Consider the following 14730-nt stretch of genomic DNA (forward strand, 5'->3'; position numbering starts at 1 on the left):
GCTTTATTTGAGACACTCTGTGATTGGTATCTTTCCTTCCACTCTTGATTTGGTAAGTTTTGCTTTAAATTTTTTTTTTTTTTTTCAGCACCACGGGTTGAACTCAGGACCTTGTGATTACCAGGGAGGCACGGTGCCACTGAGCTAAAATGCCATCTCTGTCTATAAATCTTGAATGGGACACGAGTCCACTCAAAGCTTCTATTTCTATTAAGATTATCCTTCTTGCCGGGGATTTAGCTCAGCAGTTCTGCTGCCTGCCTTGAAAGCACAAGGACCCAAGTTTAATCCCCGGTACCAAAAAAAAAAAAAAAAAAAAGATTATACTTCTTGCACCTAGAAGAGGGCAGTTTTCAATTAGACTCCCTGCCTTGGAGAGCAGCCTGGGCTTTGTTTACCATCCCCAGACAGGGAACTCACTAGACAGGAAAACCAGAGCTCAGGTTAGCCTGGTCCAGCAAAGTCCTTCCAGGAGGAAGCCGCTCAGTCTCCTCTTCCTGCCAGCTCTCCTCTGCACTTTGCCCTTGGCCTGAGCAGCTCCTAGGCTCCTGCCAGGTTCTGCATGTGTTTAAAATTTTTCCATTTTATTCAGCAGTGTTGCTTTCGCTGGGAAGGTTGGTCCACATCCCAAGTCTACCATCAAGCAGAAAACAGAAGTCATAGACCCTGTTCATTACTGTGTTTTGTAAGCTCCTACTGTGAACGGCCTCTGGCACTCATGCAATTTTCTAATTAGTTATTATTAAATTGTGTCATAATTTATTTTTGGACATTCCTTTTGTCATTATTTTGTTAATCTCCCTTATGAATTCTAAATACCTGTTCAGATGCTTGAGTGTGAATTCTCTTCCTCCCTCCCTTCCTCCCTCCTTCTCTCTCTGGCTTCGCACATGGTTAGGATTAGAACTTCTAGCCTCAGTTTTTGCCGGTGGTAACATTAACCCTTGGCCGGAGAGAGAACACCTCTAGTGTCTCATCCTGTTTGCAACTACTGTTGAGCTGAAGTTTTGGCTGATTTTGTTGAATTAATCAACTACCCTTCCTACCTCCATTACTCAAAGATTTCCAATCAGGTCAGAAGTGGATTCAAAGTTCATTGCTGTTTTCTTATATCAGTGAGATTGATTTCTTGGTGTGTATTAAGTTAGTATTTCCTGTTGTTTGTGTAACCAGAACAAACCCAATCTGACCAAGTTGTTTATCTTTTAGTGGAGGACTGGATTCCACCATATTGTATTCAGTACTTTAGTGTCTTTGCCCAAATATGTGCACACACGTACCACTGGAATGGTTTTAGACTATGGAACTGTTTCTAAATAGTTTTATAGAATTTATCCTTACAACTGTTTGGGCCTACTCTTGGGGATTGAATCCAAGGACTCACACACATGACAAATGCTTTGCTACTAAGCTATATCCCCAGCCCCTAGTTTTTAAAAGGTAATTTTGTCTTTTTTCCCCTAGTTCTTCAAACATCACTGGCCTTTTCTTTTTGGAGAACTCCATCTTGACCAAGTAGCTTTGCCATCAGTAATTTGGTTTATGGTGCTTTTTAGAGAATGTTTTCATAGCCACCAACTCATTTAATGCTTATATAGCCTCAGTGGGATTTTAAAAAGGTGGAATATGTCAGAGGCTTGGAGAAATTAGGGAACAAGGTAAAAAACACTCAGCTTGGACCAAGAAATCAGATATGGTCCAATCTCCCTTTTCTAAGACCTCATCTGCAAGGACTAAGAAAACTACTCTTGTATGTCTTCTGAGGCTGTGAGGTCACCCAGAGAAGGGGAGCCCCAAGAGAGACAACATTCCAGTTTCAGCTTAAACCAGACAGATCTTCAATCAAGAAAACATACTCTGACCCGGGGTCTTCAGAATTATTACTTGGTGGTCTGCTGGCGGCTCAGAAGACTCCCTAGTCCTCCTGTGAACACCAGGAATCGGGGGAACATTCCCCAAAGTACCAGCTTACAGGCCCCTTGCCCTTTCTATTCTCAAAAGGACCTCACAATCCAAATTCATCCTTCAGCAGTATTTTCTTTTTAAGAAGGGTACTCTCCATTTTGAGACAATAACAATCACTCTATCCTCCAGTTTTCAAAGGATACAACAGAGCAATGATTAGGATTTGAGATTTTTTTGTGATCACAAGACCACTCCCAATCTGTGTGACTTACTTTTCAGGACGGTGTAGTAATAATCTGCAGCAGACACACGCTTGTGGTCACAATATACCTTGGTCTGATATTAGCTCTAGGCTCCTGCTATTTGGAAAGAATTCTTCTAAACATGAAATGTACTGGAAATGTTACATGTATCTTTTCTGTCCTCTGAAAGGATGTTAGACAAACACCAGATTTTCCCTTTCTGACTAGAGAGAAAGAAACAGTTAAGGAGAAGCTGCCCTACTTGGTGAAAGCCAAGAATGACCCACCTCAGGTCTGACACACGTCCTCAGAGGAATACTGTACCTCCCCTCCTCAGCTCTGGGACAGCAGAGGCTGCTTCCAAGTAGAGGTAACCATCCACAGAAGTGGAAGCACCTTGTCCTCTTGGTTTCTGTTCTTGTCAAGTTCATCATTTCCTGTTGACATTTAGCTGACAAAAAGGAAAGCCATTTGGGAGGAAAAAAAGGGAAAATGGCTACAGAGATTCAGAATCCACAAGTAAGATGAGAAATCAGGGGCTGGGATCCCCAGCCAGCTGCTCACCAGCCTTCAAGAGAGGCCACTGTCTGGCCTTCTTTCCCGGCTGGGACTCCTGGGATAGGAGTCACCTCTGAGTATCACAATGACCCCTCAGGAACCAGTTGGGCCTCTGAAGCTCCCATCATAGAAGCTGACTTAAGAAGTGGCCTCCCCGCAGGCGTGTGTGTGTGTGTGAACATATACTGCCCGCCCACGTTCTCCCACCCTTGCCACCTCTTCCTGCATGCTCAGCCAAGGGTGTCCTGAAAGTGGGAAGCCAGCACCCCTCACTCATCCTCACCCCTGGAACACATCAGACTCCAGACTCCCTAAGAAACAGGTGCCTGCCCCTGGCTGGGCTGTCCCGAGAATCCTGAGACTTCCAGGGCTAGGCCCCACCACACACTCCACAAACAGACCTGCTACACCTTCTGTCTCACGTTGGTTGTCCTGGCCTCTTCTGAAAGTAACCTAAGGTCTCTGACAGAAGAGAACAGCTCTTTTGCATACCTTGAGAAACATGGCAACATCGGCAGGCCCTGGGGATTTCCTCTTAAATCAAGACAAAATGCTGTTTTCTTATTCACTTCTTTGACCAAGAGATGAAGAAAAACTGCGCAAGCCCACACCTTCTGATCCATGCATCCTTTATTCCATTTCCAACCACTGTGCCGCAGCCAAGCAACAGGACACAAACCGGCAATCAACCGCAATCCAGGTGTACAATGATCAGAGGCTCACAGAACATTTAAGGCTTTGAAATTTGAAAAAAAGAAATTAAAACCAGAGGACCCCCAGACCCAAACCCCCGGCCAATACAAGTCATGTAGCAGTTGTAAGCATCTTACATTTTTGATGCTTACTTGGTGCCACTCCAGTGTCAAAACTCGAAAAACTCCTAAACTAAAAAGAGTAGTTTAGTGAAATTTTAATTACATAAATTCTTCAAAGCATAAACTTGGAATTTTTGTCTTGGAAATGTTATAAAAATTTTTAATAGCAAAACATAGGAATAAAAACATATTAACAAAATGTATTCAATCATTTATATTACAAACAAGGAATTTGCAGTTCATCGTTGTAGCCCCACAAAAGAAAACTACCCAATAAGAATCTATGCACAATGTAATTGCAAATATGTACAGTACTTTAAAAAAGCCTACAAGGAGGGCTTTATAGGAGAGAGTTGGCCAGGCTCTTTGTTAGACCAACTAGACAATCAAAATATTAAAACTCTGTTAGCTAGTAATAAATTTACACTTTAAAAAACCCCCAGGTTCTCTTTAAGAATATTCCAGTTATATTTGTAGGGTTACAGTGAATGAAGCTGTTTGCAATCATTTCAGTAAATTACCCTTCAGCTCATTTGTCTGGGGAAAGACTGATATGTTAACAAAAATTAATAAAGGGATTTTCACCACTAGAGTTTTCCAGTTACACTATCACAGCTTCACAAATGGTTGACCCCATGAACAAGTGGCGGAGAGCGAGTTGCATGTCAAATACTGGGAACAGTGATGGGAGAGGGTTGAGCCCAGTGTTGATGAATCGGAGGTGGTGGGTGAGGGTGACACACAGAGTACACTTTATACAGCACTAGGAGACGGTCCCCACGGTCGGTCGGCTCGCGATACCGATCCAGCCAGGCAAGGAAGCTGGGAGTGTGTGTGTGGTGGTGGGAGTTAGTAGAACAACTTTTAGATACAAAAGACTGAGATTTCATGAGCTCTTCGAGGAGAACACCCTAAAGGCCAGGCACCTCTTCGTAGGTATCGGGCTATCCGTTAAAGCATGTGTAAAACAGAGGACCCGTCTGTTCACAGTAGATGAGGTAAGGCTGAGCTGTGTTCTTCACGAGTTAGGAAGCTCATGCGATATGAACTGTTTCAGTCTTTCCAGGTACTGTGCATAAAGCTCTATGTCATTGTGCCCAGCCCCTTCCACCCAGAGGGGCTCCACCGCTCGGGGACACCGCTCATACATCGCCAGCCCATGGGAGAAGTCGATGACCTCATCCTCTGTGCCATGAATGACCAGCACAGGAGAGGTGACCTTGGAGATCTTGTCGATACTGCAAGACAGAAGGCAAGGGGAGAGGGCTCTTTTAGTTATGCTCAGGTAGGCAAGGCCACTTGGTGTAGGACAGACCATGTATACAGGCAAGGAAGTGATAACGGTGGGATTTTGACTAAACAGACTGTTTTTAGAGTAGTTTTAGGTTAACAACAAAACTGAAAGGGGATTTCCCATGCACTCACTGTCCATACACACACACACACACACACACACACACACACACACACACACACACACACACACACTCACCCCTCCCATCATCAAAGTCCCACACCAGTCACCCATCTATTATAGCTGAAGACACAGTGACACACTGTGGTGGTCTGCCCCTCCTCCATTTTTCCAGTGTCTCATCTTTTTCTTATATGAACTTTTCACTTTGGAAAAGTTTTAATTTCCAAAACAGATACAAAAATAATTCAGGTTTCTTCACACTCCTAACCCATTTCCTATAAGGTTAACATAGTACTTTATCATGTACATTTGTTAAAACTAAGAAACTGAGTTTGGTACATTACTATTAACTAAAAACTCCCAGACTTTATTTGGATTTCACTAGTTTGTCCACTAATGTCCCCCCCTTTATTTTCTCGTTCCAGGAACCAATCAAAAATACCACATTGCATTTAGCTGTTGTGTTTTTGTCAAAATCATTTTATTAAAAACAGAACTCCTAAAAGCAACCAGACTAAAAAACCAGTAACTATTTTTATATATTCATTTTTGGGGAGATGATTTTTAAAAAATAAACAGGCCAGCACTTAACATATCTGAATAAATAACTCTTTGGAAATTTGGACACTTAATCCCCTGCTACTCAAATTTTCAGAACTATTTTTTTAAAGAAAACTGTGAACAAGAAGCAAAACCCATTTCATAAAAAGGCCTCATTTTCTGATAGAAATGGCATGACTTAGACTGAAAGCTTAATGGCATGCTTAGATTTGACTCCAAATGTCTTCTGACTGTTTGTACAAATGAAATCTGTTCTCAAAGGTTAAATATTTATGCTTCGGACTCCCAAAGCATGTGCAGGGGAGAATGGGATGGTGGTCGGGAAGTGCCTCTCGGACTGGGGTGTTAGGGTAGCCTCTGGTGGGGTATCAGTCACTTAATCTAAAACACATCAGGGGAAACAAGTCTCTCTCCAACTTGTCCCCACCACAGGCCATCTCCTCTTTGATTTCTCTTTCCTTTTATAATCCTATTCAATGTTACACGAGAATCAGAGTGAGTACTTTAGAGGGAGCCTTCTTGTTAACTGTAAAGATTTGCCACAGCACCAGCGAGGCATGACCATCCCCATTTTATTGGGGAAGAAACTGAAGCTCAGAGAAATTATTAAGTAACAGGCACGAGGCCATGGTGATACCGAAGAGCTCTGGTATCATTTCCGAAGATTACAAACAACTGCCATACAGCCATCTAACAACTCCTGAGGCTGCCAACCCCCTCAGTGCCTCCCAGAAAGACAGCAAACCCCCCAGGCCATGTAACTGGCAAAGGGCAGCGCCTCTGTAGCAGTGTTCAGTTCTGCAGATTAGGAACCTTACTTGGAAATCAACTTCCTCCTATAGTCAGTTTTAAAGTGACTCCCTTTGAAAGACGGCAACTGCCTCCATTAAAAAGGTATTTGCTCAGTGGTGTGGACAGGCCCCAGACTCTTCAGGGGGATCTAATGTCTGGAGAGTGTATTTGAAGTTCAATGTCATGGTCTGACCCTAAATGTGAGGGAGGTGAAAGAAAATAAACTACAAGTGAAATAATGATCAGGACTCCTTTTTATTTTTAATACTAAAAGAAAATGTGAAAGTATCTTCCTTTGAGAATAACAGAGAGATGATTCTGCCATTTGGCAGCAAGGGACACGTTAAGAAAATGTTTACCAAATTCAATTAATGATGAAAGTCGATGCAACTGTTAATAGTTTGAAATCTATCCTATTAACAATTTATGGTACTGATGATGAGGAATGGCTTTTGCTGTCTCCAATCACCCATTTTAAGCAACTTATTAACTTCTCTAAGGCTCAGTTTCCCAATCTGTAAAATGAATACAATAGCTAGATCAACTCCTGAGGTTATTATGAACATTAAAAGGGACAGTAAGTATGAAACACATAGTGAGAAGCCTGCAAAAATCAGACAAACTCAGCCTAAGTTACTGATTTGTAATCAATTAATACATTTTAAGGTATTGGCTAATTTAAGAGCTAGAAAGAAACCTAGTTATTTTGTTACCAGAGTAACACTCGGACTTGCTTCCCACAACAGTGCGAAATATCTGTCTTTCAACAAACTGGCCTCTGATTACCAATTCAGGACAAGTAAGGCCGTAGTTGAGCCTCAAGCCGGCTCTACTTGGTATTCCCAGCCACGCTGCTGGCATCTGCAGAGCTGCTTTCCCAGGAAGCTGAGCTTCATGAATCCCGGGACGACCAGCACAGAGCCGAAGCCCCGAGGTGTGAACAGAGATTTCTCCCTGTGTACCCAGCTGGCCTTTGGAGTGGGCATCTGTGCAGCCCAGTGATGGTGTCTTCCCTGGCAACAGTAGAACGACAGCAAGGAAAACCCTAAATCTGTGTTACTTCAGCTGGGGCTGTCTCAGTAAAGCCTGAACAACTCAGGCTGCCTCAGCCACATGTGTGGGAAGTTTAGGGGAGAAATAATTTTTAATTAAAATATCCCCTCACTTTAGCTTAAAAAAATTAAAAAGCAAGTAGAAATTTCCAAACAGGTATTCAAGAAACCAGTGTGCTCTTACTTTTGTGTTCACCACACGCTCTTCTTTTTTCTATTAGTGGAACTAGAAAACAGCAGTTGCTCTGCCTCCTTTCATGGGCCAGCTAGGGAGGCTGGGCTGACTGCTGCTCCTCTCCCTCCCCTGGTGGCATGGTGCTTTCTGCCACCAGTGGGACAGCAGGGGGAAATGGCTGGTGGGGGTGCTCACTTTACTGTACCATCCCCAAAGCCAGTTAGCAGAGATCATACCCTGGGTAGTTCCCTCACAGCCTTATTCTGTTTACAAAGATTAACTGAGCATGCCACCTTTACTTCCCTGTCCTATCTGATCATAAGACAGGAGCCTGAAATCTCTGCTTGCTTGTAATTTTTATTTCAGAGTCTAAACCACCACTAACTACTTCATCTACATTTTGTAGGGAGCTCTTTACAATTCAGTAATACAGGTCTTTATGTGTGGATGGATTGATGGATAGATGGATGCATGAATACAGACAGTACTGAATACTTCTGGGTATGTGGGTACTTTGTTATGCTACATAGTACATAAAATTAGTTCATCCCAGTATTAGCACAGTCAAGGTCTTCATTCATCACCCAAAGACTTTCACAAATGAGGCTCAAGCCTCTTTTCAGCACACAAACCACATTCACCTCACATCCGCTCTGGCGCCCAGCACAGAGCCTGACTCAGGGCTGTGTTCCATTGGGAGTGGTAGCAGCGTCAGAGGGGAAGCTGGATCTCTGGCCAACTCCACATGTGAGCTTACCTGGGAAAAGCATCAAAGCAGTAGGTTTTCCTGGTATCCGGAAAAGCCACACGTAAACCAGACATCAGAGGGGAGTGGAGAATTACAGCTGCACACTCATACCGAGAGGCCAAGTCCACGGTGGGGACGGTCCCAATGCTCTGACCATAGAGGATTATGTTCTCGGGACTGACGCCGTACCTGGGAAGCAGAGGTTGCATGCATGAGCCAAGGTATGCAGATAAAAGGGGATGGGAGAGAAATCCACAATAATCTTAAACCCATAATACTCCCATTTCTGCCAGCCTAAAACTGTATCACCTAACTTGCACACTGTAGCTTAAAATGAATGTGCACTTGATAGAAACAAATGTTAGAGGCTTATTTCAGTACTAAGTGACTAAGATTCTGTCTCCCACAACAATTTGCAAAAATAATGAACGTGACATTTTTTTCCTGGCTAATTAACTAAATAAATGCATTACAAATTCCATTTCAATTTTTGAATCATCTCATTTCCTATTACTCCTTCTTTGATGTTCTTTGATAATCATAAATGCATTTCTGAATAAAAATGAAAACAGGTTTGACAAACTGACATTATTATTATGAACTCTTCAAGTGCAGTTTTAATGATATGGAAGATATGAGACTTTATCAGAAAAAGGCTTAAGAAGGGACACTTAATTAGAAGACAACCATATTTTCTGTAGCCTCTTCCCAGGATTAAATGCTCCAAGTTTTGAAATCTGTCTGGCCTCGAAATCTTTTTCTTGCCATATTTAGCTGTGTAAATGCCTGTGTCCACAGACTCCAGTTCCCAGCCTCCCATGCAGTGCGTGTGTCCAGAGAACTGGGCTCCAGCCAACCAGGCACAAGCAGAAGCAACAGCAGCGCCTGCCAGATCGTGGTTTTGCAGGCAGGGAGTGCGCTCATCTCTCCCACTTCAGGTGGGGGAAGCGGACATAACTGTGGAGACACAGAAGAGTGTGGCACCCTATGTGTGGCAGAACAAAAGAGAACAAAAGATGTGCTCCTACTGGCCTACAAAGGACATCCAGATTACAGAGTGCCTAGAAATGAGCAAAACTAGGATAAAGATGGCACAGAATGCCTAGTACACGCACAAAAGACGGGGTGCTCAGCATGCAGATGCAAATTAAAGCCAGGAGTAAATATTTTATCCCTAAGAGCTGATAAAAATGAAGAAGACGTCAGAGGACTTAAACCACTGGAACTATTACCTCCTCACAGGAGTGTGAACCAGTCCTGGCTTGCGGGAAAATGATTTGACATCTATTAAAGGTGAGCTCGATGACCCAACTTTTCAGAACAAACATCTACTGCAGTTTTCAAGGTAACATAAGTGTTTCTTGATAACAGACTTTCGTGGAAAGAGATATAGACCCACAGCCGAGGGGGCAGCAGATTCCAGTTGCCTTTCTCCCTACGGGGGAAAATAGGGGCCTCAGGAAGGAATTCGGGAAGGGAATGGCCATCGCTGGCTGACAAGCACCAGCACCAGCTTTATGGGGCCAGCATCTGGGCTGGGTTGGGGTTGTGAAGGGCAGACAGGTCACAAGAACAGAAGAGCAGGGCTTCCATGCTGGAGAAGCACTCTGTGCAGGGGGTGCTGCCCTGGGCAAGGGAGTGGGCGTAGGGACCTACAGGGCCACTGAGCCCAGGACAGGGCAGGGCAGGGAAGATCAGCAGGGCCACTGGGCACAAGACAGGGCAAGATAGGCTTGCAAGGGTGCAGCTGAAGGCGCTCCAACAGGAAGCTCAAGAGTCAGAGCCTGTCCAGGGAAGATCTGCCTTTCAGTGGTGAGCAGGAGAGACCAGAGGAGCACGCGAAAGAAGCAGAGCAGGAAGATCAGCGCCGTGACTACTAAGGACCCTATAAGGATGAGGACACAAAAGAATGCAACAAATTAAAAACAGGATATGTCCATGCCCTCCATTTCTAAAATGCAATGTCTGTGTGGCCAGAGAGCTAGAACCTGATGCTATCTAGAACAACTGAGCCTGTGCAAAGCACTCCATGATACAGGTGTCCTCGCAAGGGCTGTGGTCCTGCAGGCGGGGAGGTGTGTTTACAGAACACTGACGGTGACGGTCAAGGCAGGAAGTAAGAGCTGCGGTGTCCTGTGCCCCCCACACATGGAGACCATGCAGTTGAAGACACAAGGTGCCCTTCATGAGCTGGGGCAAGGGCAGCAGAAAGAGCACTGTACCCAAGTCCTACAGCCACTGCACAGGACAGGTTGCTGGCCGAAGTGAGTTATTCCCAGGTCTCCCCTCCTGAAGCGGATCCACGCCCCTTCTTTACGACTGGGACGATCACCTCAGCAGGGCTGCAACCTTAAGTTTAGAGATTTTAGGAGGAGAAGCATAGTTATTTGGGGTCTCTTCCTTCGACAATTTTTAAAATCAGATTTACAAAGTAGCCCATGTCCCCCAAAAGAAAGGCTGCTGGGTAGTGACAGCAGGGAGAGGTCATCAGGCACTTGGAGGGAGGAAATCCTCAATTTCCACATTTGGGGTGGGGGCTCTTTCCATTTTTGGTATCAATTACAGAAAATAAACCAAAGTTCTCTGAAGAGGAGAAATGACAGTTGAAAGTAGTTAACCAACAAGGAACAGAAGATTACGAGATAATTCTAAAAGTCAAGAATAAAGTCACCGACGCCCGGGTGCAGGTAGCACCTGCACAGCCCTGACCATCTGGGAGAGGATCTGAAAAAGGAGAGTTACATGGAGTCACATGTTGCCTGGATGAGCAAAGTTCATCCCACTTCTTATTATAGCAAAACATTATTTCAAAATCCTGAGTCTGTCATTTACAGGACACATCACAGGGCTTTCTGGGCTCAGGACTGAGGTCAATGAACAAAGACATGGGAAAGGGCAGGGCAAGACCATGGTTGGCTGACAAAGCAAGCAACTTTGCCTCTTTGGCAAAGGCCTGGGGCGAAGCAGGAGTGCTCTCACCAGGGACCCTCGGGTTCCAGCCGGTTCGTGGGCATTAGGATGCACTCAGTACAGATCTGTACATATTCTACTTTCTCACAGCCGTGTGACAGCAGACTTCCCTGGCCCAAAGCTTTCACCAGGAAACTCACCAGCAGAACACACGAGGCCCTGGCCAAACAGGAAAAACTGGGCAGGGACAAGGCTGTGAGTGAGGACTAGGACAGAGGTCAGGATGCATGCAGCACCTGCAGAACGGCTCTGTGCACCAGCAGTTCAAAATGGCAGAAGAAATGCCTAAGAAGGAAACAAGTCAGGGAAAGCCCTCAGGCAGCAGCTCACGGGGTCACCGATGACACAGACAGATGGGTAAGGACAGGTGTACTCTGACGAACACCCAACAGCAGCCTCAAGCACCAGGCACGAGGAGGTACATTAAGTGTACTGTGTGTGGGGAACAGGACAGTCCACGGGCAGCTGCAGGTTGTGTGGTCTGGGAAGGCTCCCTACCTCTGAAGGAACGGGAAGAGTGCGCATATTCTGCCCTTTCAGCACCCGTTACTGACCCCATGTCATTCTGAAAATGTCCCCTGGCCCCCCAGGGTCACACTGACCAGGCTTCTCTAGCTGGGTGCTTTACTTCTGCTCCCTTCTCCCACACTTTGGCTGTGTACTCCTGAAGCCCCAGTGTTCACTCTCACTGAAGTCTCTTCCACATTATTTCCACATGGAATTCTTCAGTGCCAGAATCTACAGTCGCTCAGTGGCAGAACATCTTGCAGATGTGCAATAAATGTGTGCTACATGAAATACGTGGGTGGCTTGGGTTTCTAAAGTTTGTTCAATCTTGACACGACTCATCTTAGCTCTAGCACCCAAGCTTTTTTCTCCATACTTGCGTTGGCCAGAATGTGATTGTAGCCAGAAGCTATTTCTAAACAAGGTCAGGAAAGCCAGTTTCTCCTTTGGGGGAAGTTGTAACACCTAAGTTCGGGATTCTGGATGCAGTATGATTCTTCTAGCCAAAGGCTATTTCAAAACAAGTAGGAACTACATTTCACATAGGTATCATTCCAACAGATACAAAACCTATTCCAAGTCTAACATCTTGCTGGGGTTCTGAATAGCAGCAGACTCTCCTTTTCAAAGTAGCAATAGTGCTGTGTACATAGTAACAGTGATCAGTAAATGTGTAAATGTGAATGCTGCTAGGCATGGTGTAAGATTTTCTTAAAACACAGCTCAAGGAATTCAAGTCTCCTGGTTTCTCTAAGAGGAAGCCCTCGGCCCTTGGGAATGAGCGATGACCCCTGACGAGTAGCACCAAGTGACAGCACAGTACCCTGTCTTCAGCAATCACAGGCTCCCTGGGGTGCTGGAACTTCCAAGATTAAGGTTCTGGCTCTCACTCAGCACCCTGATGACACGCCTGTGGGAGCCCTGGGGCCAAGGGCATCCTGATCCTCTGGGCAGCAGGAGGGAGGCTGGGAGCGCCAAAGAGGCAGTGTCCCACAGGAGCGATCAGTGATAAGGTCAAAACTGCTGTTTCTGTTTCAATGTAAGGCTTTCTTCTTTCTCTGACTTTATCCCAACCCAACCTCCCTGAGACACACTGCATCCTGTTTAAGTTAGTGGGCCCTGACTTCGTCCTCTGCCGAGAACTCTCTCATTTATCTTCAGAAGAAGTTCGTTTGGCACAGTTCCACTGGCTTTGAAGTCAACATTTTAAATATTTCAGAGCTAGAATTCCTAGAGGAAATATCTTCAGACACAAGACGAAGATAAATACAGAAGATAACGCGAATGTTAATTGAAGGATGAGGTCTGCGGATATGAAGAACCTTCTTCAACTTGGAGCAAAGCTGAGAGCAGCAGGACTGGCGGTGCCAGGAAGCAGGTGCACAAACAGGGCCTGGCACAAAGAGAGGTGGCACCGGGACCCTTCTGCCTTCGGACACATAAATGACAAACCAGATTTGTACTCTCTGGGGCTAAAGCTTAACAAATACGTGCCTTACATTTAATAATATGGAAGAGAAAAAAACACATCAGCCACCTAAAACACACTTTTTTCCTTTCTTGAGATACACCTTTGTAGGTCTGGAAAGTTCTTCAGTTACACTAATCATAAACCGGCTCCTCCTAGTGTTAGTTCCAAAGGTGAAACAACACCGAAGGGGACATTTTAAAGTACTGGGGCTGTTGGAGAAAAGTTAAAGAACTAAAGGTTAGGGATGCTGGCTGCACAGCTGTTCCTTTTTCTCTAAACTGTTTTTCTTTGCTCACTTTTATTTTTTATTAGTACATTTGCAATACATAATGAACACAGTGGTCATGAATACAGTGTACAGAGCCAGCACATCAGAGTATCACACCTCGGTCATTTCTACTTCCCCTTCCATCCTGTCCCTCCCTTCTTCCCCAAGGCCCCTTTCCCTCTCCAAAAGCCCTACTTCCCTGTGTCCTATCATCCTTTATTTTGCTCTTTAAATTATTTATACTTTGAGTTTCTCATATAAGAGAAACCATGTGATATTTACTTCCTGAACGCTCACAACTGTAGCCCTGCCTGTGCAGAGAGCTGGGAAAGAGGCTGAAGGAAGCAGCCAGGTACCCCCATCACCATCCAGGGGAGAAGCACAAGCTCAGTCCTCCAGGTATCCATGGAGACTGGTTCCAGGGCATCACGAGGTGCTCAAGTTCCTGACACAAGAGGGTACAGCACTGGCATATAACCCACCCTATACGCCAAATCATCTCAGATTATTTATGATACCCAGCACAGTGTAAATTCTATGCCAACAGTTGTCACACTACATTGTTGAGAGAATAATAACAAGAAAAAGGTCCACACACATTCAGTACAAATAAAATCATAGTTGGCCTCCCTGCTGTCCTTCAAGGGGACTCAGGCCAACGACCTCAAGTGGGTGCTAGGGAGACTCAGGACCCTTGAACCGTGGAGGCTAAGCACGGGGCACTCACTACCACTCTGAACGGACTCTGCACAATATTCAGCACACAATGAATTTGTTTTGCCTTTTGAATTTCCAGTAATTTTTCTTGCATATCTCTGATCTGAAGTTGGTAGAACTCAAGGACACATAAGCCTCACCGGATGGCTGACAGCAGAGTCGCTGGCATGAGAGACGCGGACTGGTGCCCATGAGAGACGACAACAACATAAGACACGGGATAAAAAGGCACGTGAGGGAACTGACCTCCCGGAGGCTCCGACCGTGAAACACAGGCTCAGCCAGGAGGCCTTTCTGAGACACATTTACTTCAAGGCACCATTATTTCACCCTTGTTCACAATGCGTATTTCTATCTCAGGTATTTGCAGTTCCCACTTCTGTGGTCACTGGAGGAACAGCTATGCGTGGGGTCGAAACCTACCTTCAAAACAACTCAACTTTCCCCGGCTGTCAAGAATGCTCCCCACTCCTTCAATTCTCTATCTCTATATGGAGGCAATTAAAAAAAAAAAAAAAAAAAAAAAAAAAAA

General features: G+C 44.9%; 1 protein-coding gene across 1 annotated transcript in view; it reads right to left on the reverse strand.

The window, feature by feature from the left end:
* Nucleotides 1–3325: 3325 nt before the first annotated feature.
* Nucleotides 3326–14730, reverse strand: part of Abhd17c (abhydrolase domain containing 17C, depalmitoylase) — a 22859-nt gene continuing 11454 nt past the window's right edge. The window contains exons 2-3 of the mRNA XM_033761126.1: nucleotides 8275–8454; nucleotides 3326–4758 (exon numbers count right to left, since the gene is read on the reverse strand). Of these exons, the coding sequence (XP_033617017.1) occupies nucleotides 4539–4758; nucleotides 8275–8454 (400 nt within the window). The 3' untranslated portion in view covers nucleotides 3326–4538. The remainder of the gene's footprint in view (nucleotides 4759–8274; nucleotides 8455–14730) is intronic.

The sequence above is a fragment of the Fukomys damarensis genome, unplaced genomic scaffold (assembly GCF_012274545.1).
Source record: "Fukomys damarensis isolate Sample0158 unplaced genomic scaffold, DMR_v1.0_HiC HiC_scaffold_7, whole genome shotgun sequence".
Classification (NCBI taxonomy): domain Eukaryota; kingdom Metazoa; phylum Chordata; class Mammalia; order Rodentia; family Bathyergidae; genus Fukomys; species Fukomys damarensis.